The 26,251-nt window shown below is 36.6% G+C and overlaps 1 protein-coding gene across 3 annotated transcripts in view; it reads left to right on the forward strand.

The window, feature by feature from the left end:
- The window catches only part of LOC113495698 (alpha-actinin, sarcomeric), a 27,565-nt gene extending 1,333 nt beyond the window's left edge, over window positions 1–26,232 (forward strand). Inside the window, exons 2-21 of one of the 3 annotated variants that reach the window (XM_026874584.1) lie at window positions 17,726–17,930; window positions 19,038–19,168; window positions 19,434–19,668; window positions 19,843–19,941; window positions 20,753–20,838; window positions 21,036–21,128; window positions 21,266–21,369; window positions 21,609–21,735; window positions 21,895–22,042; window positions 22,279–22,429; window positions 22,690–22,875; window positions 23,083–23,209; window positions 23,317–23,412; window positions 23,525–23,713; window positions 23,918–24,045; window positions 24,129–24,307; window positions 24,426–24,548; window positions 24,705–24,811; window positions 24,896–25,054; window positions 25,280–26,232. In XM_026874584.1, coding sequence (XP_026730385.1) covers window positions 17,726–17,930; window positions 19,038–19,168; window positions 19,434–19,668; window positions 19,843–19,941; window positions 20,753–20,838; window positions 21,036–21,128; window positions 21,266–21,369; window positions 21,609–21,735; window positions 21,895–22,042; window positions 22,279–22,429; window positions 22,690–22,875; window positions 23,083–23,209; window positions 23,317–23,412; window positions 23,525–23,713; window positions 23,918–24,045; window positions 24,129–24,307; window positions 24,426–24,548; window positions 24,705–24,811; window positions 24,896–25,054 — 2,673 coding nt within the window. In that variant the 3' untranslated portion in view covers window positions 25,280–26,232. The remainder of the gene's footprint in view (window positions 1–17,725; window positions 17,931–19,037; window positions 19,169–19,433; window positions 19,669–19,842; window positions 19,942–20,752; window positions 20,839–21,035; window positions 21,129–21,265; window positions 21,370–21,608; window positions 21,736–21,894; window positions 22,043–22,278; window positions 22,430–22,689; window positions 22,876–23,082; window positions 23,210–23,316; window positions 23,413–23,524; window positions 23,714–23,917; window positions 24,046–24,128; window positions 24,308–24,425; window positions 24,549–24,704; window positions 24,812–24,895; window positions 25,055–25,279) is intronic. The other 2 variants (XM_026874583.1, XM_026874582.1) reach the window with 2 other exon arrangements.
- Window positions 26,233–26,251: the final 19 nt, after the last annotated feature.

Genomic DNA, 26,251 nt, shown 5'->3' on the forward strand with positions numbered 1-26,251 from the left:
CGAATATGGTTATGTGCAGCTGTTATTGTAGATAAATGGCTCACTCGGGATAAGGACAATGAACGACCGAGGCTCGAGGCCTTACAGGATATAAACAAAGAGCCTGCGACACTCGGTGCATTGGCCGATCATGTATGGCGGGTCAATGTCGCGGCCGACCAACTTGAGATGCGTCTACACGGAAAAGTCGCCCGACGGGTCGCACTCGTACCAACGGCTGGAATAAGTCTTCCGCAAGGAGGTCAGTAGCGCACTCATGCCAAAGATGCTTTCCTTGACGAAATTCACAAACAAGCGATGTTAAATATCGTTATGCATCTGCTGCAAATGCTAAAGTAAAGACGTCGAACGTCACTTTCAAAAGATAATTTATTAATTAAATGCAATATATCGAGATAAATAATTTTAGAGAAAAGCTAATGAATCGATGTTGTGGTATAACATAAATATATTAAAAGCAACATGGGCCAGCACTGGTTACGCTAGAAATCGGGCGTGAAAGTGGTGAGGACGTGCTCTAAACTGGTTATAAAATCCGTGATTTACATAAAACTGCTCATTTATTCTGTATACGAATTGTCAGAGTTCATAGATGAATCGAATTAATAATTCACTATTTGCCCATGTTCAGTTCTATCAGATATTAATTCCGAATTATAATTCCAAACGGATTTAGAAACTGATTTATTGAATCAATTTGCGGATATGTTTATTCAAAAAGCGACCCGTGATTTTAATATACATTTAAACTTAACTTATTAATATGCTTACGTGCAAGTAAGTATTGGTATATCACTAACATTCACCTTGTCATTAACCGAAGAATTATCACCTTGGCATACCTTTTGCGTACGGGGTCATTGACTGCCGATAAGCTTTAATACGCATCAATTCTCTATGGGCAACATGAGGGCCTGATATTTTTCCTGTTACTCATGTTAAATCTTGTTATTGTGAAATGCAAGTATTACAAAATTAAATGTTCTACATTTATTTAACTCACAATATAGAGCACTTTTATCACTAGTGTTTATACGTAAACCATCTTAAAACAAAACTGACGATCCTCAGTTATTCTCGGAAAAATACATGTCTACATGGGAACGGTATTTAAAAGTTGATCAGAAATATGTTGACGTAGACGTATAATATCAGTTACATAACATTTGACATGGCTATTTTTTACTTGTCGTTGTTAGCTCGTTTTTGGCACACAGCCTAAAATCGAGGTACAGGAGTGTCGGCTTGCAACTCTCAACACCACTGATAAATCATAAAAAACTCTTAAAATCGATTGTGAATGTGCGATATATCGATTCATGTTCATGATTTGATGTTAGGGTGACATCGTTTCTTGTTTTACAACCGCATCCGTGGTCTCAAATGTTTACCAAGGAGTCTACATCCGCCTACACACCACAAGCTGAGAATGTAACTTCCTTTGCTCAAGGTGTGCCGTCGACTCATAATTCTTGGTACTCCGTCAATTAATGGTTCTAGGACGCAATTAAAATGCAACGTTGAAGAAGGACAAGGTAAACAATTATCAAATGCATAAAAAAGTGACAAATTAACAAAGAAACTTCGTTTTAATGTCCTCGAGGAATGCCGAACAATATCTTTAATTTCCTGTCCTAGAAACGCGTTATGGGCATGATAAATGTGAACTAATTACTTTAAACATGTTTAGCAGTCGCAAGGTGCAGTAAATTTTCTGCTAATTAATGTAAATGATAAAGGTTTTCACGAAAGTTTTTGAAGTAGAATTAAATTATTTCGAGACACTTTAATAGTCAGGTATCAAATACATAATTGTTTATATTTATAAAAAAAAACTTTATAGATAGCTATACTAAAAGCAAGCGTCGTTGGATATAGAATTACGTCACAATAAGTATTATATCGATTTAACATAAACTTAACGGTAAAATGGAACTTGCTATCGTTATCACTGAGTGCCTGTATTGAAAGACCCTCTTGCCCCTCTTGGAAAGGCTTTCTAGCTAAATCTGAACTAGACTGAATCACTCTGAAATAAACAAATGGCAAACATCGATATAATAAGAGAAATTTCCATAAATGAATAGGCTTCACAATTAAATCACTCATTTATCAATCTACTTTCGATATTCTACAAAAATACTACCAACAAAAAGTTTTATAAAACACTGTGATATAACATGGACGAAGTCAAGGTGAAAATACTTTAACCAATTGAAGTTTTATTCAATAATTATCTCCGGCGATCAAATGCGTAATCGATACACCAAATTATTTAATTAATAAAGTTAAGATAAGAAAGTTGAAAATTAAATTGTTCAGACGATAATTTAAATTCTTAGTTGTTATTAATCTTTGCATATATTTAAGCTTTCTTATTTACGTAAGCTTAGTGAATAGTTATCTTGTCATTTTCATCTTTCGACGATTTCGTTTTGACGACCTATTAATAGAGAGTATTTTCTATGTATATAATTCTTGTTGATATTTGGCTTAACTCATTCAAAGCTTTTCTAAATGATTGTTAGTGTAGGCCCAGTGGCAGTGGTATGACAAAGCTTTGGGAATTAACTTTAGGAATATACTAAGATATATATACGACATATATCAGGTACAATAATGCCAGGAAAGGGTCATATTATAAGACATCAAATGAAAGTTTTCGTCACCATCCATAATTTGTAAACAAAGACAAACTACAATAGTATTACTATTACAATAAGTACAAAAAACACGTGGCCCGAATGTTTGTAAATATCAAGGGAAAATCCTACAAAAAAACCTGAATCATTAAGAGAAAGTAATTCTACAAATTCAAAATAACAGAATTGCTCATCGGGTTTCTAGTAAAACCGCATCGGACACTACAACTCGGGGCGGACGATGTTTGGTCTTGCCCACGTTAATAATATCATTTTAAGTGGACCGGTTCCTCCGCGGACAATCCCACTAAGCACGTAGACGCATTAAATTATAGACCCTACATATTACTTAATTGTACTGACAGTAATGAGGATATTGTATTGGTATTTTAAACATCTATTATCTTTTTTGTAAGTGAAACTCTTTCGTCAGCGTCGTACTCCGTTAAGATTTGAAGACACTTATTTCAATTTAAAATTGATGTAATCAAATCTTTAGTCATTTAATTGATTATCTGGTGATAAAAAAATCTTAAGCCTAGTTGCAAAGTTATTCTGGAAATGTCAACCTGACTTTATATTATTCTAAATGCGAAATGAATTCAACAATTATTGCCTAGTAAATTCACAGTTACTCAACCTGATACTCATTAAATAAACAAGGTTGGGCTAGATTTGTGTTCAAGTCGATGTCGTTTGTTATTGCTGTTTACAAATCGATATGAATGTCTGCAGACTGGTGCATGTAAACTAAACGCTATTTAGTCGATTTTTGATAAAACACAAACGTCTTCATGAGTCCAAGTCACTCGCATGATGGAGGTGTTGTATGATAGTCGTGGATGGGTCGAGTCCATCTCGGTTCGTTATCGAGTCGTGTCTCATTATTCCTCTGGCTTCGTGTGTTTCAAAACGTGGAGAGTAGATAAGTAGGCGTCGCTGTGTCCGCCCACTTACTGCACCCAGGTGCGTTCCAAACTGCGCCCGCGCGACCACTGTCAACCTTGTCCTATCGTTACACAACGTTGTTGTTACATTCAACTACGATAAAACCTTAACTTGATTTAGTTCTCTTTATACTTCAATCTTCTTTTTTTATTTGTTGTATCGCTTTAAAACTATATTGCTCAGAGAGTATCATAACATGAGGTGTGAATAAACAAGACTGACAATAGTGATACGTCAAAAATCAAAATTCAACAAAATAGAAATGAATTATTTTGCAACTTAATTAATCTACAGTTTTTTAGAAAAGAGTTTTGAAAAGAAGTTTGAAATAAAATGAAAAAATCAACAAATCACCAAACAATTAAATATCAGCCGTACTCATACATATATGAATCATCCATATGTATTTAAAATTCATTAGTGAAGCTGTTACCCTTACGTCTAAGTCATGTGTTATTTTTGCAAAAAGCCAGACTTTTCAAACGAGATTGACTGACAGAATGGTACGACTACTCGGACAGAGTGCAAACCAGCCGATGCCAACATCATCTATTTTTGACTCCGTCCAATCGCCTACGCGAAATGCTTACACTCACTTGCTTCTATTATTATAATTAGAATTATTATACTATGCTTAATATATTTCCGACACGCCAAAAGCAAAATGATTTTAATGTATACTGCATACTTATATTGCTGACGAGTCTCATATGTCACATATTTGCATTTTAATAAAAAAATCCGTTTCTTTTGCAAAGCTACATAATTCATTGCCGTAAAGTATCAAATTCTGTACGCGTTATTTAATATTAAGTTACTGTTCCTTTATCACAAACACGCAACCACGTGTTGTTATAGCCGGCTATCTCAAACGATTATCTACTTAGATAAATCCAGCAGCCGTCATAGCGAGTTAGCGAGGGGACTGCTCTTGGATGTTATTCATTCGGACCCTTCTCGTTCACAATACAACGCCGAGGGTACAGAGCCAAGCAATAAACACCTGAATGGATCCACAATCAATACAACAGCTGTTACAAAAATGTTGATGCCTCATCCTAACAATTTTAGATGCAGACATAACATTTCGTCCGCAATGTTCGTAATCAAGCTACGTAATCAAGCGAAACACAAAGTGACTAATACAAAATGCGTTCACATCGAGATTTCAACTGTTCGTCAGTGCAATCAATGTGGACGCATTCACGCGTCCAGTGTCAGATTCCAAACAGTGTTAATAAACAGATACCTATGCGTAGGACGTTTCCGCTACCACATCGCATCAACACGACTGTAAGCCAAATATACATTGCACACAAAGTCACAAATTACCCCGTGGCTACGTCAGTCACAGTGATGTAATTTGTCACATTATTAATTATGGCGACGCGACGTATCATTTCCCATAAATAATTACATGACAAATGCTAGTGACGATAGTTCAGTGTTAGTTTAATATTAGAGCCAAGCCCCTAATGCTATAATTATCGATCCGAATATGGTTCCTAACTAAAGTATTCACCAATTAAAGCGAATTAATTTAATTTAGGAATAGCTCCGTGGCTGCGTTCGCATTAACACAAATCATCACGTTGGCTATAAAGATTCCGCTTTCTGCTTCGGATTCCTACACACATGTAACGTAATCAAACTTTTTATAAACTTCAGCAATCGCGCAAACTGTTCTGAGAAACATGCAAGTCGTTCTAAAACAGGGCACTCTCAGATTTCCACACCAAAACTAGTACTAATAGATCACTTCTTACACTCGGCACATTGTGTTACATATATGGCTCGTGTGTAGCGAATTTGTTTTTATTAGAGCTACACGGCTTGCTCACAGGATGTCTGGATCACCAAGTCCCTTCCTCTATAAAGTTATTCATTCGCTACCAATTGGTAATGTTCCTTCTTTATTTAGCTACGTTCGCCTTTTTAAAGTGCAGCGTGTGATAAGCCGTGATTATCTATCCATGTCATATCTTTTATCTCCAATAATAATAACAATGAGCACATTTCAATGCCGTTATCGCGCATACCGTTGGTATTTAATTATCATGGAATCCCTACTTTTGACGTAATATATATTAATTATCGTATCTAAGTCTATTTACGGAAAATTTGAAGTAATTATAGTGCAGTATAAATATAACAAATTTACATGTCAATTTACAATCTATTGACTTTTAGAAGCAGAATCGAAGCAATGTAATACAAGGCTAGGAATGATGATGGTTTGATTGATAGGCAGTAGCATTTTACAATCATAATTACAAAACAATCGTTCATAATTAGTCTACGATCGCAATCTTCAACCGATTGTGTTTTTGCTGTACTACACATAATATCCAAAAGACAAACAACAAAAGAAGTTTGAACGCTGGAAGGTAAACGAGTGGGGTTACAATGCCCACAACTAGTTTATAAAAAGCTCCATACATCTTCACACAATGACATAATCTGCACTTTGTTTACTTTGTGACAAGCCCATGCATAACAATAGATCACAAATGAATGTAGTGGCCAGTGCCAAAAAGTCCAATTTAGAACAAGTGGGTGGAATTGTTTGTCTAATTTTATTTAATGAGGTCTCACCGATTATCGCAAAACAAGTAAAAACAATGTCATTGAAATCAAGAGAGGCGGACGGAATGACTATAAAAACAAAAAAATGTTTGGCATGGTTAATGAAATTCGATAATAGATTTGCTTACTGAAGCTCGAAATTCTTTATAGAATATGGGATATTTTGAAAAGGTCATCCACATTTCTTTACTTGAACGAGTAGATGAGTAAATTATTTGGCAAATGAACATTCATTTAATCTTCGATGTTCTGTTGGAAGAAAAGTAAAAAATGCTGTTGTTTTTTTTTCTGGAGACCAATATCAGTCGCAAGCCTTACTGTGTAAGTCGTGCATATGCGAATGAACAATGCAGTTTCTTACTGTAGATTTATTCATATTGCGAACAATGTAGGCCTTATTCGCGTAGTCGAGCCTAACCTGCCCAAAAAGCCTCATAAAATGTACTAGTTGCATTCGAAACAATAGTTACTTTGCAATACACACACAATGATATCCGTAGCGAGAATGTTTATGTCTAAATGTTAACGGTTCAATTAGTAGCAGTAGTATAAAGTTATTACATGTGCTGAATACTAAAACTTGTTGTTTAATTTTGGTCATATTTGTAAGTAGTTGTTTGGTAAACTAGATTCCAAATAATTATTGAGATACGTTGAATATATACTATGATTGGATAAAAAATGATCATTGTAATGATGTATATTTTTCATATATGTTGGAATCACAATAGCGAGCTATTTTCACTGTTTAATTCTTGAAGATAAAACACATAATCTGTGAAGTTTTTCAAACTGAAAAGGGGTCTAAAATAAAACACGTTTAACTTCTACACCACAAAACTTAAATATGGTTTTGATATCGGGTTTGATATGTCAGTTTTTTGCCTTCTCTTCAGGCCAAGCGACTTTATTTTAAGCTTATGCAAGAATTAAATTCATTACAAATTAGGTTCTAACATTACAGTGAATGACGAAGCGTGCCAGCGTCATAACAAGCCTGCCTCATTGTTGTCGCGGTGTGAATAGCTGACCGCTCTCTTTTGTTTCGCTTATTCAAAATAACACATTGTCTACTAAAGGTGGTGTAGACCGCAACCCAACCAAATACAGACACCTATTTTAATACCTTTTTGATGTTTCCTTCATTTGAAACAATAGGCAATAGAATATATTACCCAGTGAACGCTAAATGTAATTGTACAAGTACCTTAAGGTCCCTGTAGAAATGTTATCTGGCACAGAGCGTTGCCTTAGAAACTGTCGGAGTAAGATCGATATAGTCAGTCTGCGCTGCGGCCAGACTCAGTAGCTATGACGACCGAAATGAACGAATGATGAAGAAAATTTAACAATGGGTTCAAAACGTGCTCATTTAACATAGCCCGAGGGTCGACGGCATCAAAACAATGGATAAATATCTAGTGCCTATTAAAATGGAATCATACGGAACGTAGCTACGGAGAAGTGACCTTTAAATGTTACTGTTACTTCTAGTACTAGGCCGCAATTGCTAATAAGCTTACAGCAAAACCTACTTACGTGATGTAATTGTTCAAGGCGACAGAAAAAACAACTAAAGATCGCACAATCAGCATGTTAGCATCGCATTGGCTAACTGGCTCTAATCTCGGCGTTTCATTAGGTAAGCAGTGCTAATGAGTATATTTCTTCTTACATTACTTATATTGAATAGGTAAACGTGAGACCGCTGAGAAATGAAACCGGAACACGCATTGATATCGGCTTGTCATTGTTGTCCTTCGTGCGGAACGCGCCATTGTCCTGTCTCTTGGTTTACTCGCCCGGTGATACAAAAAATCTTTGATAGCAAATGAGTGTAAAACATACAATATTCATTCGCATAAACACTATTAACACATTCAGAAGACAGTCATTATACAACGTGATTTAAGCATCCGTTGCCAATTTACTAAAGAATGTAGTTTATTACTTCTTAATCACACTGATTCTGTTCGTATCACTTTCAGACGAACGGCAAACAGGCATTTGAAGGTCATCTAGTAGGTATATCTACGTAAAAGCATACTGTAGTTATTAGAGTAGCTTTGGAAGATCAACAATTTAGAGAGGCAAAAGTGAAACGAGCTGTTTTAATGAAATATGAGCGGTGCTAGCTTTCCACATATTCACACGAGTCAACTCGGCATAAAACCGCAAACACAATAGTAATTTTACACCGGTAACTGTTGCTGCAAAAAAGATGGAAGCAAATGTAAATGTTACTTTTCACTGGAGGATCATGAACTGTATCTCATTTACAGAAAAGAAAGCTTTCATTTAAAAGTCCTAACACAAACCGGATGATTTGGAGAATATAAAAATTTAGATGCTTTTTGCACTAATTAAAATCTAAAGTCGTTCTTTTTGAGACTAGTTCATATATTTTGGTATGTATATATTTTTCTTCTTCTCATCAGTGAGAAAACGGTTTCTTCATTTAATACATTAGTTCCCTGGTTCCCATTTTAGCAAACGACTTTTCCTTTGAGTCGGTGAAGAAAAAAGAATTGCGGAAGAAACGGTTGTCACTCCGGCGATCTAAATTTAACTAAAAGTTCACAGCGTTGCAGCAACTAGGTCGGATGGTGGATATTTCAGTGTTCGAACGATGATGTATCGCTAGCATGATCCAGATAACTGTTTAATACTTCCATAAACTCTACTCCAATCCAACTGGTCTTCACAAAGGAGAACACATGGAAGTATCATTCTAGCCTTTTAAGCTTTACAAAAAAAATGTGTTCAAAACACGACTTAGATGTGGAATATGGTAATAATGTTTTTGGCCTTTCTGTAGTGATAATTTTGGATGCAAAGTATTTTCCAATTTAGACCAAATCTTCGATTTTGGTAATTCGATTTTCCTTTTGCATTTGGATTTGTAGCTATGTTCCGAATATACATTTAAATATGCACTGATTTAAGCACTTATGGCTAAATATACGCCTTGTAGTGTAAGTCTAAAACTGAGCGTTACCGAAAAATCCCTAATTTACGATTCTACTGACGCTGCTCTTACATCATTATTTACACAAGGAAGTATTCGGGCCCGTAAGGTTGCGAAACATATTTTACTCGATCTTTATTTATAGCAAAATCCATGGAGCATGAGTAAGTGGGTTTATGGCAGAAGTATTTTTAAGAAGCATTGTAAGGTACAGTACTGTTTCGTGAGCTCGGGTTACGTTATAATCAGTTATTTATGAGTTAACTGTAACTGCACCCAAACGATTGTCCGAGAATCTGCTTGTGCAATTTATTTTGTTAACATCTCGCAGTCAAGAGTCAATAGATGATTCACGATACGCTTTGTATGTTTACACATTCAAAACTTTTGGTCATTCCGGTTGAGCAATCTGACACATATTGCCGTCAGTTTAAATTCGTTATTTTCAATTAATTGAACTGAACCTTGAGACCAATCAGATTTGATTACCTACTTACATCCAATTTATAAAAACAGTAATATCTTATTAATATAATATGAGGTATTTACCTCATATATATTAATACAATGAAGTCGGAATATTACATACCTAAGTAGCAGAAGCATAAAATATCGCTCTAAGCCACAGATTATTCTAGTAATGTAAAAATGTAAAGAAAACTTATGTCAATATTGTTGCCGCTGTTTTAACATTACCCATCGACTGAAACTGTTCTCTTTAACGAATAGCCTCCGGTATGAAATATTCTGGGCACCGGATTCGTACGCCTACGCTGAATGTTGCCTATCTAATATACTATCTAACGTCTGTTCCCATGGCACATATTACGTTAAAGATTTACTTAAGTCATGTGTTATATTTTTTTAACACAATATTATTTTCGTTCGTGGTAACCTTTCCCGAATTCCACGGCTGTAGCCTGAAGTACTTATAAATGCGTTTGATTTATTTGTTTGTGTGAACCATTAAATTTTATTAAAGTGATTTTATTGTTTGCACGTTTATTGTTTTTGAGCGATAAAGATACAAAATAGTTACATATTTTCCGAATCCTGTATTCAAAACTTTTTCTTACTTTTCTCTTTACTAATAGTCATTTCTTTTTTACAGGTACTATACTGAACTACGATAAACACATTGACACATTATAAATAAGTGAGTGCTAGCTAGAAATTCTAGTCGGAGGAGCGCAAACTGTCAACTCGTCCGACCTTCAAATTATTTTTTATTTGCTAATGTCTTGGGTCGTTGATCTATCTCTGCTATCACGTAGATACGAACGTGATTAAAAAACTCACAGACATGTTTATACTTAGGTCTAGCAACACAGCGAGTCTGTGTTTACAGAACATAAAATTAAATGTATGCCGTCTAACGGGCGTTATTGTTTATCGAAATTAAGGTGGGCGGGTTGGCACGGGGCCCGACCGAACCACCTTCACAGGTGTGTCGTGTCTATTAGTATTCAGCAAGTCGGTACCCGCACAAGCTGTAGAATGCTTACCTAATTAACACGGCGCCATAATCATACTTCAATTCGAACAAATAATAATTTACCCAGCCCGACCGTCAGCTGTTTACATTTCATTTTCAAAGGCTTGTTTTACGTTAATCAAATAGTTACTTTGAAATTGTAGATGGTCTGGATTGTGGGTCGGTAGAAAACTTGTTTCATCAACATTATTTAGTTCAATTAAATTAAACAATTTGATTTGAACCTACCTACAATTATAGCAAACAATAACATTGAGTTTGTAAATTGACACCGAGAACAGTTGTTAGTCTTCCGAGAAAAGACATTATAGCAATAAATATTCCTCCCTCATAAGTCCCAACCCTTTTTCAACAAAGGGTTATTCGGCGTCGTTTCCGTTCCAACACTTTCAAGTAATACTAATTAGCTAGGTTACACGAGACGTTATACACGAGAAAGGACATCACGTCCATGTTTACTGCAAATTTTAATGATTTATGGTCATTGCTATATGTATTTTAGAAATCATAGAATACATGAAAGCTCCTATCCTATGCTACCTTGCTTACGTGCACTTCCTCCAAGTATCACTTTTTTTTTGTTTGATTTATTTATATAAGTAGAAGTAGAAGATATCATAATTTATCTGACCTGACCTGTCAATACACTGTATAATATTGAGGATTTTGGGCCAACAGCATTGCACCCACGCTGACGTAACACGACACTTTTCCTCTAACCAGACAATCAATAAATATTGATTATATTATAATCAGGTATAAATAGTAACTTATCTGTGAGCATGTAGAAAAGGCTCCGTTATTGATAATTAATAGAACATACCTAAAGCTACCTACTTCATTCGATAGCTGTCGACATGTTAATGGCAGGTTCGGAAGATAAAATGAATAGTGCGTGTCATTTCCCGCTACCGCAAATCTTAAGGCCTGACTCATTACCGCAGGGGGCAATCGAATGAGTAATTTGTGCTAATCATATCAACACACCGTTAGGATCGATCATCATCGCCCACTTATACACATCATCAATCAAAATAATCACCGATTGTCTTGTCACAATCTCTTGTATAAAACTTCATAATAGTTTTTGTTTGTTCGCGTCAATTGAATTATAGTTGCTCAATAATGATTTGAATAGAATGTTGTAGGTAATCGATAAGAGTATCTTATCATAATCCGTCAAAAATAAAGAGGGGTTTCCTTGTCGCCACCGATTTTTTTCCATCAATTTCGATTTATAAATTCCAGAAACTAAAAGTTCACACAAACTAACCAATGATTTATGTGCATAACATAAAATTCTAACACTTTCTCTGCTACACGTTGGCGCCTGCGTTCACTTTCAAACTAAATATTGGCACATTTATATAGTTTCACTAAATAATTATTTATGAATGTTAAAGGTCTATGAAACAAATTGATATGAAGTTTTTTTCCTTTTGTCCAGTAGCGGAACCAAATGAAGGTTTTGTAATAAAGTCAAATAAAAAATGAGACGTTACGCATACATAATTATTTCAATTATTGCTTTTAAATTTTTTAGTGAAATAAAGTCCTTTACAAAACACACACAAGATAAAAGTAAAACACGATTATTATAACTTAAATCAAACACTTTTTGAATAAATAGTTTATTTTTATACTTACCTGACAACTAAGCTATTTTATCCTCGAAAAGTGTCAAAGCCAATACTTTCGTTTCTTATCTGTGGTTATAACAAAAGCTTCACAGGATTGACAATTTCACAGCACAACTAGGTCACAATTTTTAAACTTGAATAACAAAAGAAAGACTAAGGTCGGGATAAAAAAAAGATTAATATTTCTACTTACGTATACAATATTTTTTTGTATTTTATAAACAAAAAAGTACCTAGTTGATGAATAACAAACAAATAAAAAAGTAATCAAGTTTTTGTAATCATCCCTAAAACCTGGTATCCTTCTATAAAAATATGTTCATCCATCGAGAGTAGATCGCGACTTCGCGAGACCTTAATACCATTTGACACGATCATAACCTCTTACCGTTCGCCATCTTTGTATTGCGGTAAAGCTGCACGACTGTTGCACCTTGAACTGCATTTATGATATACACAGTGAAAGTCTGCTTGCACATGCTTTACTGCCAACTTAGTAACGCTATCTATAGTCTGTAACACATTACTGTAAGTGGAAGTGAATTCGAAAGCTTTCTGGATTATTTTTAAGTAATTTCAATAAAGTTGAACAGCATAGCTGCCTGGTTATGGGTATACGTAGTAAGTTTTTTTTTAAATATCGAATTCTAAAGAAGTTGGGAATTAAATTAAAATAACAAAAACATTTGAAAAATTAAGCTCGATATGAAACGATATTAACGATCCAAGGCGTTAATGGGAACTATAGAGTTATTTTAATAATCGTTATTTTGACAACCTTATGAGATCGTCTCAAATATCTTCAACTGTGAATAATTTTGTTTTCGTTTAAAAATATTTCCTGTGACTTACTTATAAAATACTGTACATACATAATATGATGAATAAAAAGTAAGTATTTTATGGGGCAATAAACAAAATCATATTGTTTTTAAACCTGAAGCTTTTGATACCTAATAGCTGAATAATAAGATCCTTACATATTATAAAACAAAGTCCCCCGCCGCGTCTGTCTGTCTGTCTGTTCGCGATAAACTAGAAAAGTACTGAACGGATTTTTATGCGGTTTTCAACGATAGATAGAGCAATTCTTGAGGAAGGTTTTAGTGTATAATAAGTTTAGGTTTTGTGTAAACTGACGATATTACAGCGATATTAGTTAAACGTGTCGGAAAAAATTAAGCCATTCGAGAGCTTTCATCGAGAACGCTGCCAAAACCTTTTGAGTTACAACAAAACAATGTGTACCTCTTTAATAGATCTACAAAAAAGTCCGCGGTGGTATATGTCTATCTTCCAAGGATAACCCACAATAACCATTTTTATGTGTTTTCTTAATACAGTAAAATTATGGGTTATTTACGAACCTCTTTTTAACAATACAGTATTAATCCTTATCCAAATAAATAAGTTAGATATATTATGCATGTAATGTAGAACAAAATTGCCTTTTACACTACGCCAAAAATGTTAATAGGTAATGAGTTATCGTAATATTAAAATCTCCGCGCGAGAAATTAAAAATCGATGAAACGTAGCGAAGATATCGTTGGCATCTATATACTAATTGTACTATATATATACTAATTACTATGTATATACTATGTATGTACTATGTATATACTAATTGTTTGTTTGATTGTTTGTTTGAAAGCGCTAATCTCAGAAACTACTGGTTCAAATTGAAAAAAAAATTTTATGTTGAATATACCATTAATCGAGGGAGGTTTTAGGCTATATGTATATCATCACGCTGCGACCAATAGGAGCGAAGAAAAAGTCATAACTTATATCTTCTAACCACGCAGACGAAGTCGCGGGCAACAGCTAGTTCAATATAAAAAAGAACAGAAAAATGTAAAATTCCTCAAATCTTAAAATAAACATAATGTATTCGTGTCGTTTCTCTTTTAAATATTCAACGAACGAGATGCGATTTCCTTGATCTTCATTTTTGTTAATTGAATATTCATAGTAATTGTCTATAACCAGAAACATCGGCGCCTTTCCAAACCATACGAATAGCATTTAATATTCACTTTCATATTGATGTTTTTGATTACATAACTGTGTTATTGGAATGGTTAAAAACTTAAACGCCCCAACTTTTGTTATATTTATTGGTAATGTCAGGAAATACAAAGATTGAAATGTCAGGCCTCAGAACTCGCAACCCTGGACTTGAGATCCGGAATCCAAAAACTCTACTTGATAACTGTTTGGGCGGGAAATGAGGCGGCCACCGAATGATGAATGAACATTCCGGCCATACAAATACTAAATCATGCCAAATATACTTTACCTGGCACCTAATTGCTCATATAAATGCCGTTTGGCACAACATACGAAATATGCATAAATCATAACCAGCTGACGGATTTGTTATTTACTAAAGACAAATAGAGGGCATGTAATGTTACCATGAGTGTCATAAGCACGCTCTCAACAAAAAGTTATTGGCTTGCGGGCTCTAGAAATAGCCGTAATAACTGGATACAGCTGCGTTTATCCTACCTCATCAACGTAACATTCGTACAGGTTTAAAATTTCTTGGCAGAACCTTTGTAGAGCTGTTTGCGTAAATATTTGTTCCAAGGCTTGTTCGACAACACTTGTATTTCTTAATTAACGAAATTAGACTATCATTTAAACGACCTTAGAGACCAACCGGTGTCAACAAAGCTATTGTTTGAAGCGTTTCAATGAGCTCAATAACTTCCTTTCGTTACAAGCATATCAGTTTATTCATGTATTCCTTTTCAATGTCATTTGTAATTTCTGATTACTCCGCTTTTAGTATTGGTGTAGATACGTAAAGAAATAGGTGCAATATAGAACGAGTTTCCAATAACTTAGCCGCAGCAACTGTTATTACCTAGTCGTGTGCTTAAAAAGGATACTTAAACATTCAACCTAAATCTGCAATGCAAAATTGCTGCTAAAGGATACAAAATTTTCCTAAACATTCAGACGTTTAGATAGATTAGCCACCACTTTTGTACTCAAATTACTACCGATATATTTTGCTGCTAAATCTGGCATTCGTGCTGCAAAATAAGCTAAATTGCTGCTAAATAATTGTGAGATCAGATTTTAAAAATCTGATGTGGCTGCTCAATCCTTACGGACAACGATTAATTTACTTGAGAAGCCTGTGTCTTTAAAAAATGCCCATTTAGACGAAACAAAGTAATTTGTTTTTCGTTGCTAATCTTTTAGAACAGTTACCTTCTGATTTTCGTCCAACTGACAAAAAAGTTTTCATGCCTCACCCATTAGCATGTTGACAATATTATTTAAACGCTTCAATGAGGCCGCATCTTCACTCTAGTTCACATTCTACACATCTCAAATAGTCTGCTGTCTACACCTGCGTGCCTTATTTTAGATCGACGCTGGCCGTGGTGGCAGTCGCAAGGTGACGCCGGATTATTTTCATATTCTGGGTCACGATGTGTGTTTTGTCTCAGGGACGTTGGTATTCCCGTTTACTCGAGGTCGCGTCCCGTATTTATGTGACAACATTGTTACTAAATCATATTTAAAATTCCACCCAGTGCGACCCTGTCTTAGAGTTTGAATTCTTTAATATTTCAACGAATGTAGAACAAAGTCACTGGTGGCCTAAATAAACAAGACAGTCTTGACTTAAAGTTTGAAGGTAGCGATACGGGAGTACTAATTCAAGTATTTTTACGAAATATTAACAAGAAAGAGAATCTTCATAATGAATTTTAATGGCTATCTCCATTAACCAACGTTTTGGGAATATGCAACGACGTTGAAAAATTTCCCCGATAAATCATCCACGCTATCAATATCTCAAAACTTTCTTTTTACGAAATATCACATAAACCATAATAAACGAAATTTGTTTACGACGTGCGCTCCCATTCGCTGCCTGTTGACTGCGATGTTGATATACGACATATGGTAGCTAGACAACTTATACCTTCACCTGCATATTGTAGGTCATGTGGTAATGGAAGGTAGATTATTATTATTTTCTGTCCTGTGCCAAGACACGAGTTCCAAAGATGATTCATACATTACGATTTCAGAATGCAGTTCGGTCACTTTTAATGTTCCGCAATGATGGCATCTTCGCTAACCTCGCATTTTATCTATGGATATAGCTGTTCGATAATTCTATGTCACACCTTTTCCAAAGGAATATACTTTTTAACATTGTTGACAAAAGAATCAAATTGCCGTGACGCGAACCTTTGAATTCAAATATGCTTGCAGGTAGAATTTTTTGCTCATGTCTCACATGCCTTTGTTTATACCTACCTCGTCTGTGAACTGGTTAACAATAGAAAAGATATCTACACGATCGGCTTCAATCAGTCGAGTATCTATGCAATCTACGGTGATAGTTTGATTTTCTAATTCCAAGAAAAATAGATAATTAGGAGGTAACTGCATGAAGTACCTTCTAATTAAATTGTTTAACCAACTTGCGAAGAATAATGATGACGTCAGAAGTTCTATTGAAATGTGGCTATTCTTTGAACTAATTGTCAACTTCAGGTTTAGTTCGCCACATGATCACGCAATCTGTTGAATGTATTGAATTCTATTTATCAGTTCCAACCTTGACGCCACCTCCGGAACCAATCGGGTTAGTAAGTTTGCATAGGAGCGCCGTTTGTATACTATTACCATGGACATAATATACATTACTGTTTCAGATCTTGTTTAACGTTCGTTACATTAGATTATTGGGTCTTTATTAGACTGACTGGCCTCTTGATAGCCGGCTAATGATATAATCAATCTAACGGTGATGTCTGCGTGACCCATTATGTGGGTTATTGCTATCTAATGGTATTTGAATAACTAGTTAAAAATGTACGCTCATATCTACATCCGTTTAAATACACCGGATTAGTCGATTTTTAAACAAAGGACATTCTAACAAATGTTTTACAATATTCTTTAAAAAAGAATGCGACCTGAATACTAAACATTTAAGGAGGCATTTAACTTATTAGTTATTCTAAATCACAGTTATTTGTGCAGAAAATATTTGTTGTAGTCATCAGTAATTCTGTTTTCGACAATTTTGAGTCGAAATTGCGAGGAGAATATGGCGGGTGCTAATAACCGCCAGTGAATTTGGCATTGCGAGGGTCGGACCCCTCGGCCGGCCCCCGTCCCCGCCTGCTGCAACTGCAGTATTGATTAACGGCACTTGTACACGTTCAAAACTATTTCCGATTGAGTTACCGAGTAAATGAAAATGTAGACGTGATTTTGAGCATGTAGACTAATTTATTAACGAGTTCCTTGCGAAGATGCGAGTCATTGAAATGGAAATAAACCTAATATAAGCAGGTAATACGAAAAAGAATTAAACAATTATATCGGAAATTAGGAAGTTTAGCCATTGCATGAATCTTATTATTTTTAAGCTAAACTATTTTTCGCTATCTCATTCCAGACCTTCACAGCATGGTGCAACAGCCACTTGAGGAAGGCTGGCACTGGCATCGAAAACATCGAAGAAGATTTCCGCAATGGCCTGAAACTTATGCTGTTGCTTGAGGTCATCTCAGGCGAGACCCTGCCCAAGCCTGACCGCGGCAAAATGCGTTTTCACAAAATCGCTAACGTCAACAAGGCTTTGGACTTTATCGCCTCCAAAGGTAATAGAACTATAAAGCATTAAATTTTAATTAATTGCCAAAATAAATCTAAAGTCAAGTTTAATTAACCGAAAACACGAATCACAAGAAATCATATTATGCTATATAACTATGATTTAATATTTTTTACTGTAATCGGAAATCGGCTTGAGCTTCTCATTTCGAACACAAGCTTTGAATTATAGAACATGCATCCATTGTTCGTCAAAATCGATATAATCTGAGCGGAAGGATTATGCTTTTAAGCTCCCTTTTGGTATGATCGAGTTCAGTTACATTTAATAAATACTTATTTCGTTGGAGTTCCGAATTTGTTTTGATGAGAAACAAACATGTGTATTCTCAAATATACAACTTTATTTGGAAAATTGGTCTCTACAAACATTGGAAATCCTCCGCCGTCTGAATTGGTCTATAAAGTGTATTTATTAGGTACTTTATAGCTAGTGTTTCTGAAGCGATTTGCTAAGAACTCGTCCCTATTACTCCTACACTCTCGCCGTTAATCCGAATACAATGTACCAACTATTGCCTAACACGACGCGAGCTCTACCTTTACTTCTAAATATAAACTATTTGTAGAGCAGTATAAAGTAACAGTACCTTATGGCCACGACCTATTAGAAACAAAATTAGATTACAAAGTAAGAAGTTAACTCTTCAAACCATTTAGTCATTTAGAACATTTAGATTTGCAAGACATTCACTAATTATGTTTTAGCGTAAGATCGCTTATCACTCACTACAATGCACTGATCTTTCTTCACATTTCACAAAAAATTAGTCATCAGAATCTCGACAAACTGCTGCTAATTTACTATAAACGCAATAAAAACGTTCCTTGTAACTGCAGTGTTTTCTATAAAAGCAAACAGAACATGGTTATTGACAACCTAATAAGGCGTAATAGGACAACGCGAACATTATTTATTAAACTCATAACATAACACGGAAGACTCATGACTTCTCTATGAACTTGAACTCCCATATAAAGTTCTAATACACAATAATTCTAATCAAAGCGAATACTTGGAAATGAGGTCGTCCACAGCTCGTAGGTTTTGTTTTGAAACGACATCTCACCATCATTTTTTCTTCGTATTTCAGGGGTGAAATTGGTGTCCATTGGTGCCGAAGAAATCGTTGATGGCAACCTTAAGATGACCCTGGGTATGATCTGGACCATTATCTTGCGTTTCGCCATCCAGGACATCTCAGTAGAAGAAATGACCGCCAAGGTAAAATCAACCTTAAAGTCTTTTAAAAATACTCCATTCGCGTGTGTAGGTAATCAAAGTTAGTCATCGCTAGTAACGTGACTCTAAATGTCGTAATTTGCAATGCATTTTTCTCATGGTAAAATTATTGAATGCGCTCGTTGTTATCTATATGTTACCATTATACTCACTATGTAACTCATTTATATTGTTGATCACTCGAATAAAACAGATCACATCCTCCCTTTGATAGATTTCTAAACACAAAATGCATCTCTCATAACAGGAAGGTCTGCTGCTCTGGTGTCAACGCAAGACAGCTCCCTACAAGAACGTCAACGTCCAGAACTTCCATCTGTCATTCAAGGACGGTCTGGCTTTCTGTGCCCTGATCCACAGGCACAGGCCAGACCTCATCGACTACAGCAAACTGTCCAAGGACAACCCTCTAGAGAACTTGAACACGGCTTTCGATGTGGCCGAGAAGTATCTCGATATCCCCCGCATGTTGGACCCCGACGGTAAGACACGCTTATAATGCTTCATGCTTCAATTTAGTACAAATGACCTCCAAGGATAAAGAAGGAAATGTTCGGCCTTGACTTCAAATTAATGATTTTGTAGATGCAAATCGGTAACTTCAGATGACCAATCATTTTTAAGATTGAAAATTAAATTATAACTGGACATTGCAGACTTAATAAACACACCAAAGCCGGACGAGCGCGCCATTATGACCTATGTGTCGTGTTACTACCACGCCTTCCAAGGCGCGCAACAGGTACAAAACAAATGTAAAATGGCCGCCATGCGTTACCGCCAACTTCCGCGTTTGATACCCGACCCCTAACGCCAGGCCTTTGTGTGTAACTTATAGCATGATGAGTGCCTCGCTTTATGTAAAGAAGCTCCTATTGTCAGTGTTGATCAACTAATCCTTGCAGCTCGGACGAAGTTCCAACAGTATTACCAGGTTGGACTAAGTAACTACAAAACCTAGCTACTCATTCCAGCTGCAGATGATCGCGTTGAAACCCAAAAACGTCCAAAAACTAATGAGAACCCTGTCTATTGATTTGTGCCTAATTGAATTACTCTAATTCAAATAAGGATAAATAAAATACCTACAATATGTAGAATTATTTTGGAACTACCAACTCCACGGAATATGTATCCTAAAAATGTGTGTCACGTATCTTATACTAAGCTTTATGTTGTTAACTATCAGACGAAATTTATACTGCTGTCTAAGAATGCTTGTGTTTTTAATTAATAGCTTGAGTAATTTACAGTTATTTGAAATACCATGTCATGTACTGTATTATCTAGATGTTCACTTAAATACCAACAATTAGCTCAACTTTATTAGTTTTCCTGTTTCAATTGCTATTAATAAATGTAATAAGACGATGCGGGTTGTTCTAATATTTTTTTTTGTTTCCGATGTGGATGCTTTCGAAATTGAATTCTGTTTTATTTAAAACGATGTTGTAAGCCTTTATGTCGATAATGTTGGTTAAAAAGTCACAAGCATTCTAAGTAGGGATTAATTCATGAGACATCGCATGAGAACTAACACCGTGTCGCTTGCGTGCCGCTTGTCAGATCTGCAGAACACGGCGATGCCGGACGAGCGTGCGGTCATGACATACGTGTCCTCATACTACCATTGCTTCTCTGGCGCGCAAAAGGTTTGTATCACCTGGACCAACTAATTAATGCAGTTTGATAAATCATATTCAATTGGTTTTATAAGCTTTTGTATTTGTTGCAAGTAATAAATGCTGCAGGTAAACATTTTAAGGATCAAATGACCCGCAATATTTTTGACTAACACTATAAGATATTTTTGTTCTTAATCTAAAGTCATTTTATGCACACTCCACAGGCTGAGACCGCCGCGAACCGCATTTGCAAAGTTCTCAAAGTCAACCAGGAGAACGAACGCCTCATGGAAGAGTATGAGCGTCTTGCCAGTGATGTAAGTAAATATAAATGTAGTTTCAATACCACGTTCAAATTATTTCATAAAATCCGTATATTATTCACTGCATAATAGTCAAACGTTAGCAACGCTTCCATACCATAAAATTGATGGTACGTAATTAAATTTTATAGCTGCTGGACTGGATTAGGCGTACCATGCCATGGCTGAACAGCCGCCAAACCGACAACTCTCTTGCCGGTTGCCAGAAAAAACTGGAAGACTACCGTACTTACAGGTAATAAAATCTATTAATATTGGCTAAGTAAAACCAAATTATGTCGTAAATCTGCACGAATAGCAGTCGTATAGGACACCACGCCGAACCCACTGTGCGTGTCGAGGGTTAGATCCCCACGAGGACAAAAGTTTGTTTGGTCCACGAATGCTTGAGAATGAAGACTCCAAATCCAGCAATTATTTAAAACAGTACTAACTTCCATCTATGGATTATAATCTTTCAATATTTGTATTCAGGCGTAAGCACAAGCCGCCACGTGTAGAGCAGAAGGCCAAGCTGGAGACTAACTTCAACACCCTCCAGACCAAGCTTCGTCTGAGCAACCGCCCCGCGTACATGCCCACCGAAGGCAAGATGGTCTCTGTAAGTATTTCAGATCATTGGAGCTTAAAAATCCAAAAATCCGCCTAATATTGTCCCGATCGATATTTTATCGATTTACTTTAAATACACGCTTCGTCAAGAAAAAAAAATAATATCACTGAATGCAATTTGTTCTAAGAGATGAATATCACTTTTAAGGACATCGCTGGAGCTTGGAAGGGCCTAGAGATCGCCGAGAAGGCGTTCGAAGAGTGGCTGCTGAGCGAGATGATGCGTCTTGAGCGTCTGGACTACCTGGCCCAGAAGTTCAAGCACAAAGCCGACATCCATGAAGACTGGACCCGAGGTGAGACTATCAAAGAATTAAAGAAAATCTATAGATCTGCAACATTATCGACTCCCAATATGCTTTTTGATTCGTTGGCTTAAAATATGAAAATGCGTTTCGGCAGGTTATCACTGCCGCATCATAAGACACATTTCTCTCTCACGAATCGAATAGAACCTGATTTTTTGAAATACTCAAGACGAGAATAAATCGTCGAGAAAATAACATCTGATGTGGTCAATTTTTATTTCTAGGCAAGGAAGAGATGCTGCAATCTCAAGACTTCCGTCAATGCAAGCTGAACGACATCAAGGCTCTGAAGAAGAAGCACGAGGCCTTCGAGTCTGACCTCGCTGCTCACCAAGACCGCGTTGAGCAGATCGCCGCTATTGCGCAAGAACTTAAGTAAGAAGTTTACTGTTTTATAAACCAATACTCGATGATAAAACAAATCGTCAATTATAATTTTCTAGATTTTTGATACCGTTGAACATTCTTACGAAAACAAACGTTTTAAACTATCCTTGAGATAGTCATTGAGACATTTAAAAAAAACAGAGAAAAATCTTTTTGAAACTCCCGCTCTCACTAGCGACGCAATTTTCATTGGCACCGAATGTGACAGAGACCGAAGTCCAGTGAATAACATAACATGTACCTTGCAGCACCCTCGAGTACCACGACGTGGCGAGTGTGAACGCGCGCTGCCAGCGCATCTGCTCGCAGTGGGACCGGCTGGGCGCGCTGACGCAGCGCCGCCGCCACGCGCTGGACGACGCCGAGCGCGTGCTGGAGCAGATCGACCTGCTGCATCTCGAGTTCGCCAAGCGGGCCGCGCCCTTCAACAACTGGTAGGCACAATACGTTACTGCCACGAAACTATCCGAACTGCTATTCCTGATAAAACTTAAATTAACTGAATTTGCTTGTAAAAATTTGCATTCAAATTACATTTTGTTCTAAAGTCATCGTTTAGACGGTAAATTTATTACGAAACAACAAATGAGTTGCTAATGTACAAAACAATGTTAAAGAGTATGATGTATTACCAATACTAGGTTGGATGGCACCCGGGAGGACTTGGTGGACATGTTCATCGTGCACACCATCGAGGAGATCTCCGGCCTCATGGACGCTCACGCTCGCTTCAAGGCCACCCTCGGAGAGGCTGACAAGGAATACCAGGTAGCCCATTGATACTAAATACTCAAATAATGATAGTTTGTCAGTTTAATTGAAAGGTAAAATTAACCACGACAATTTTGTTGAATTTATGCATCTCATTATTTCAGGCGATAGTCAACCTGGTACACCAGGTCGAGTCTATTGTAAAACAGCACCAGATCCCCGGAGGCTTAGAGAACCCCTACACTACTCTCACCGCTCACGTAAGTTTAATTGACATTGTAGATTGAAATATTGAGTTTAGAATTTCGTAATGTGTTACATTCAAACCCGTAATTACCATTTTCTAACTGAGAAACTTATTTACTTATTCAGGAACTGAACCGCAAGTGGTCAGACGTGAGGCAGCTGGTCCCGCAACGCGACGGCACCCTCGCCGCCGAGCTGCGCAAGCAACAGAACAACGAGACCCTCAGGCGCCAGTTCGCCGAGAAGGCCAACGCTGTCGGGCCCTGGATCGAGAGGCAGATGGACGCCGTCACCGCCATCGGAATGGGCCTGCAGGTAACCTATTTACTACACATTAATTGCCTATTTTAAAATTATCAAAATATAGCTAATAAGAAGACCACTAAACTATCTAAACCTATTTTAGAAACTCGTAAAGACACCACTATAATAAATTATAGCATTTGTCAAAATGACGATCTTTCGATTAGTCTCTTTCCAACCTCATGACATTTACAAACACAATTTTATTATTATCAGGGCTCTCTGGAAGATCAACTACGTCGCCTCAAGGAGTACGAGGCCGGCGTTTACGCTTACAAGCCTCATATCGAAGAGCTGGAGCGCATCCACCAGGCTGTGCAAGAGGGCATGATCTTCGAAAACAGGCAAGTTTTTACTGCAAAACACAACTTCATTTCATGCAACAAAAAATAGATGTCCAATTTAATTTAAATAAATGTAATCACAGGTATTCGCAATACACAATGGAAACTCTGCGTGTCGGCTGGGAACAACTTCTGACTTCCATCAACCGCACTATCAACGAAGTCGAAAACCAGATCCTCACCAGAGACTCAAAAGGCATCACTCAGGAACAGCTCACAGAGTTCCGCGCTTCTTTCAACCACTTCGACAAAAACCGCACCGGTAATTTTTATTTTCTGTTGTAGTCAATTAGTCAGAAAGTTAATACTCAAAGATTTTGATATTAATTTAAATTATTTGAATTCGACAATAGATTTATGGTTTTCTATTTGATTGCCAGGCCGCCTAGCACCCGAAGAATACAAGTCGTGCTTGGTATCTCTCGGCTACAGCATCGGAAAGGACAGGCAAGGAGAATTAGACTTCCAGCGCATTCTTGCTGTCGTCGACCCCAACAACACAGGTAAGATTTTGGCTTACGGCCAATTGATCAATTCCAATACAAACTAGTCATAGATCAGATTATCGAATGCTCTGCCCGAGAAGTTGTTTAAATTGATTTTTTCCAAGAACTACATATTCAACTCCAAAACAATAATTGTAAATGCTTGATTTACAGGCTACGTCTCGTTCGACGCCTTCTTAGACTTCATGACCAGGGAATCCACAGACACAGACACCGCTGAACAAGTCATCGACAGCTTCAGGATCTTAGCTGGCGACAAGGTAAGTAAATAGCTTAGATTCCTCATCCAGGAGGTGTGAACTTTTCCTTTCAGAAAACAATATTAACCGTGTGTCGGTCCACAGCCCTACATCACGGCGGACGAGCTGCGGCGCGAGCTGCCGCCAGACCAGGCGGAGTACTGCGTGGCGCGCATGCCTCCCTTCCGCGGCCCCGGGGCGCCCGCCGGAGCTCTCGACTACATGGCATTCTCCACCGCACTCTATGGCGAAACCGACCTCTAGGTACAACACGACGAACTTCGAATCTTTAAATTATTTTATAGAATAAGCTATGGAAACATTTCTAAATAAACTTTTAAAAAACCCGACACGACTTTAGTATGCCCCTCAGCACACAACGGTATTTGGCAAACTTCCAGTTTGTCATTGGGCCGCTGCCTAACGCCCACCCTGTTTACGTGTTGGTTATATACCCATATTATAGAAACTAAAAATATTTTTACTCAGACGCAGGTCGCAGAAATCATATCATAGGACATGGTCATCAACGTCATCAGTCAAGGAGGGAGCTTAGATGGCGAGCGAACAGAGAAACACCGTGCTAAGTACTAACACGACCGACGGCCCGGGCCTCCAGCGGCGACGTAATGGTGCACAAAGATTATTTCCCTTACATTGACCTACATCAAAAAAAACGCCCTAAATTGAGGTCAATGTAGAGCAAACAATGTTTGTGATATAATTTAGTTTATAAAACAGTTCTATATTAAATATTATGTGCAATGTTCAAACCAAAAATGCCATTAACTTTCATACCATATTCTCCTTCCTAATTTATAGTAACCTTTTGGCTCAAATCAGAGGAATCATTTTATATGTTTACAACACTCTATTTATACATTAGCATTAGGTATTTTTAACTTTTGTAAGAAATTCTCAGGGAAGTCACAAAAAAATTATTTGTAAGATAAAATGGTGCTAATGTTAGGCTTGACTAATGTGTGACACCAAAATAAGACTCATTTACATTGTGAGAATGTTTTTGTTATATTTTTTTATTTATAAGCAAACATTATTTATACAAGATCAATTTTTATTTACTGCCATTAGTAATTATTGTACTTGGATGGTAGGCACAATATTGTTTTAAGTTTTCTAAATTATAAATGTTGCAGGGAAGTGTCACACAAATTATTTATATCATAGATTGCCATAGCTTGCCTGCATCTATTTATTTATCATTTTTATATGATTATCGTTTGTGAGAGTATTGGAACGAGTACTCAAAATAAATGATCTGCCATATTTTTGTCTTTTAATAATGACTGCGTTGTTATGATCAACCACTTATGTTACTTTGAGACAACGTCAGCAGTGGTAGGTAGATTAAGAATGACTTATGTGCCCAAAAGTATACTAACTCGAATGTACAGCTACTTTAATAAAGAGCTCTTAAACAATTGTTGTTTTAATTTTATC

The sequence above is a fragment of the Trichoplusia ni genome, chromosome 7, assembly GCF_003590095.1.
Source record: "Trichoplusia ni isolate ovarian cell line Hi5 chromosome 7, tn1, whole genome shotgun sequence".
NCBI classification, from domain to species: domain Eukaryota; kingdom Metazoa; phylum Arthropoda; class Insecta; order Lepidoptera; family Noctuidae; genus Trichoplusia; species Trichoplusia ni.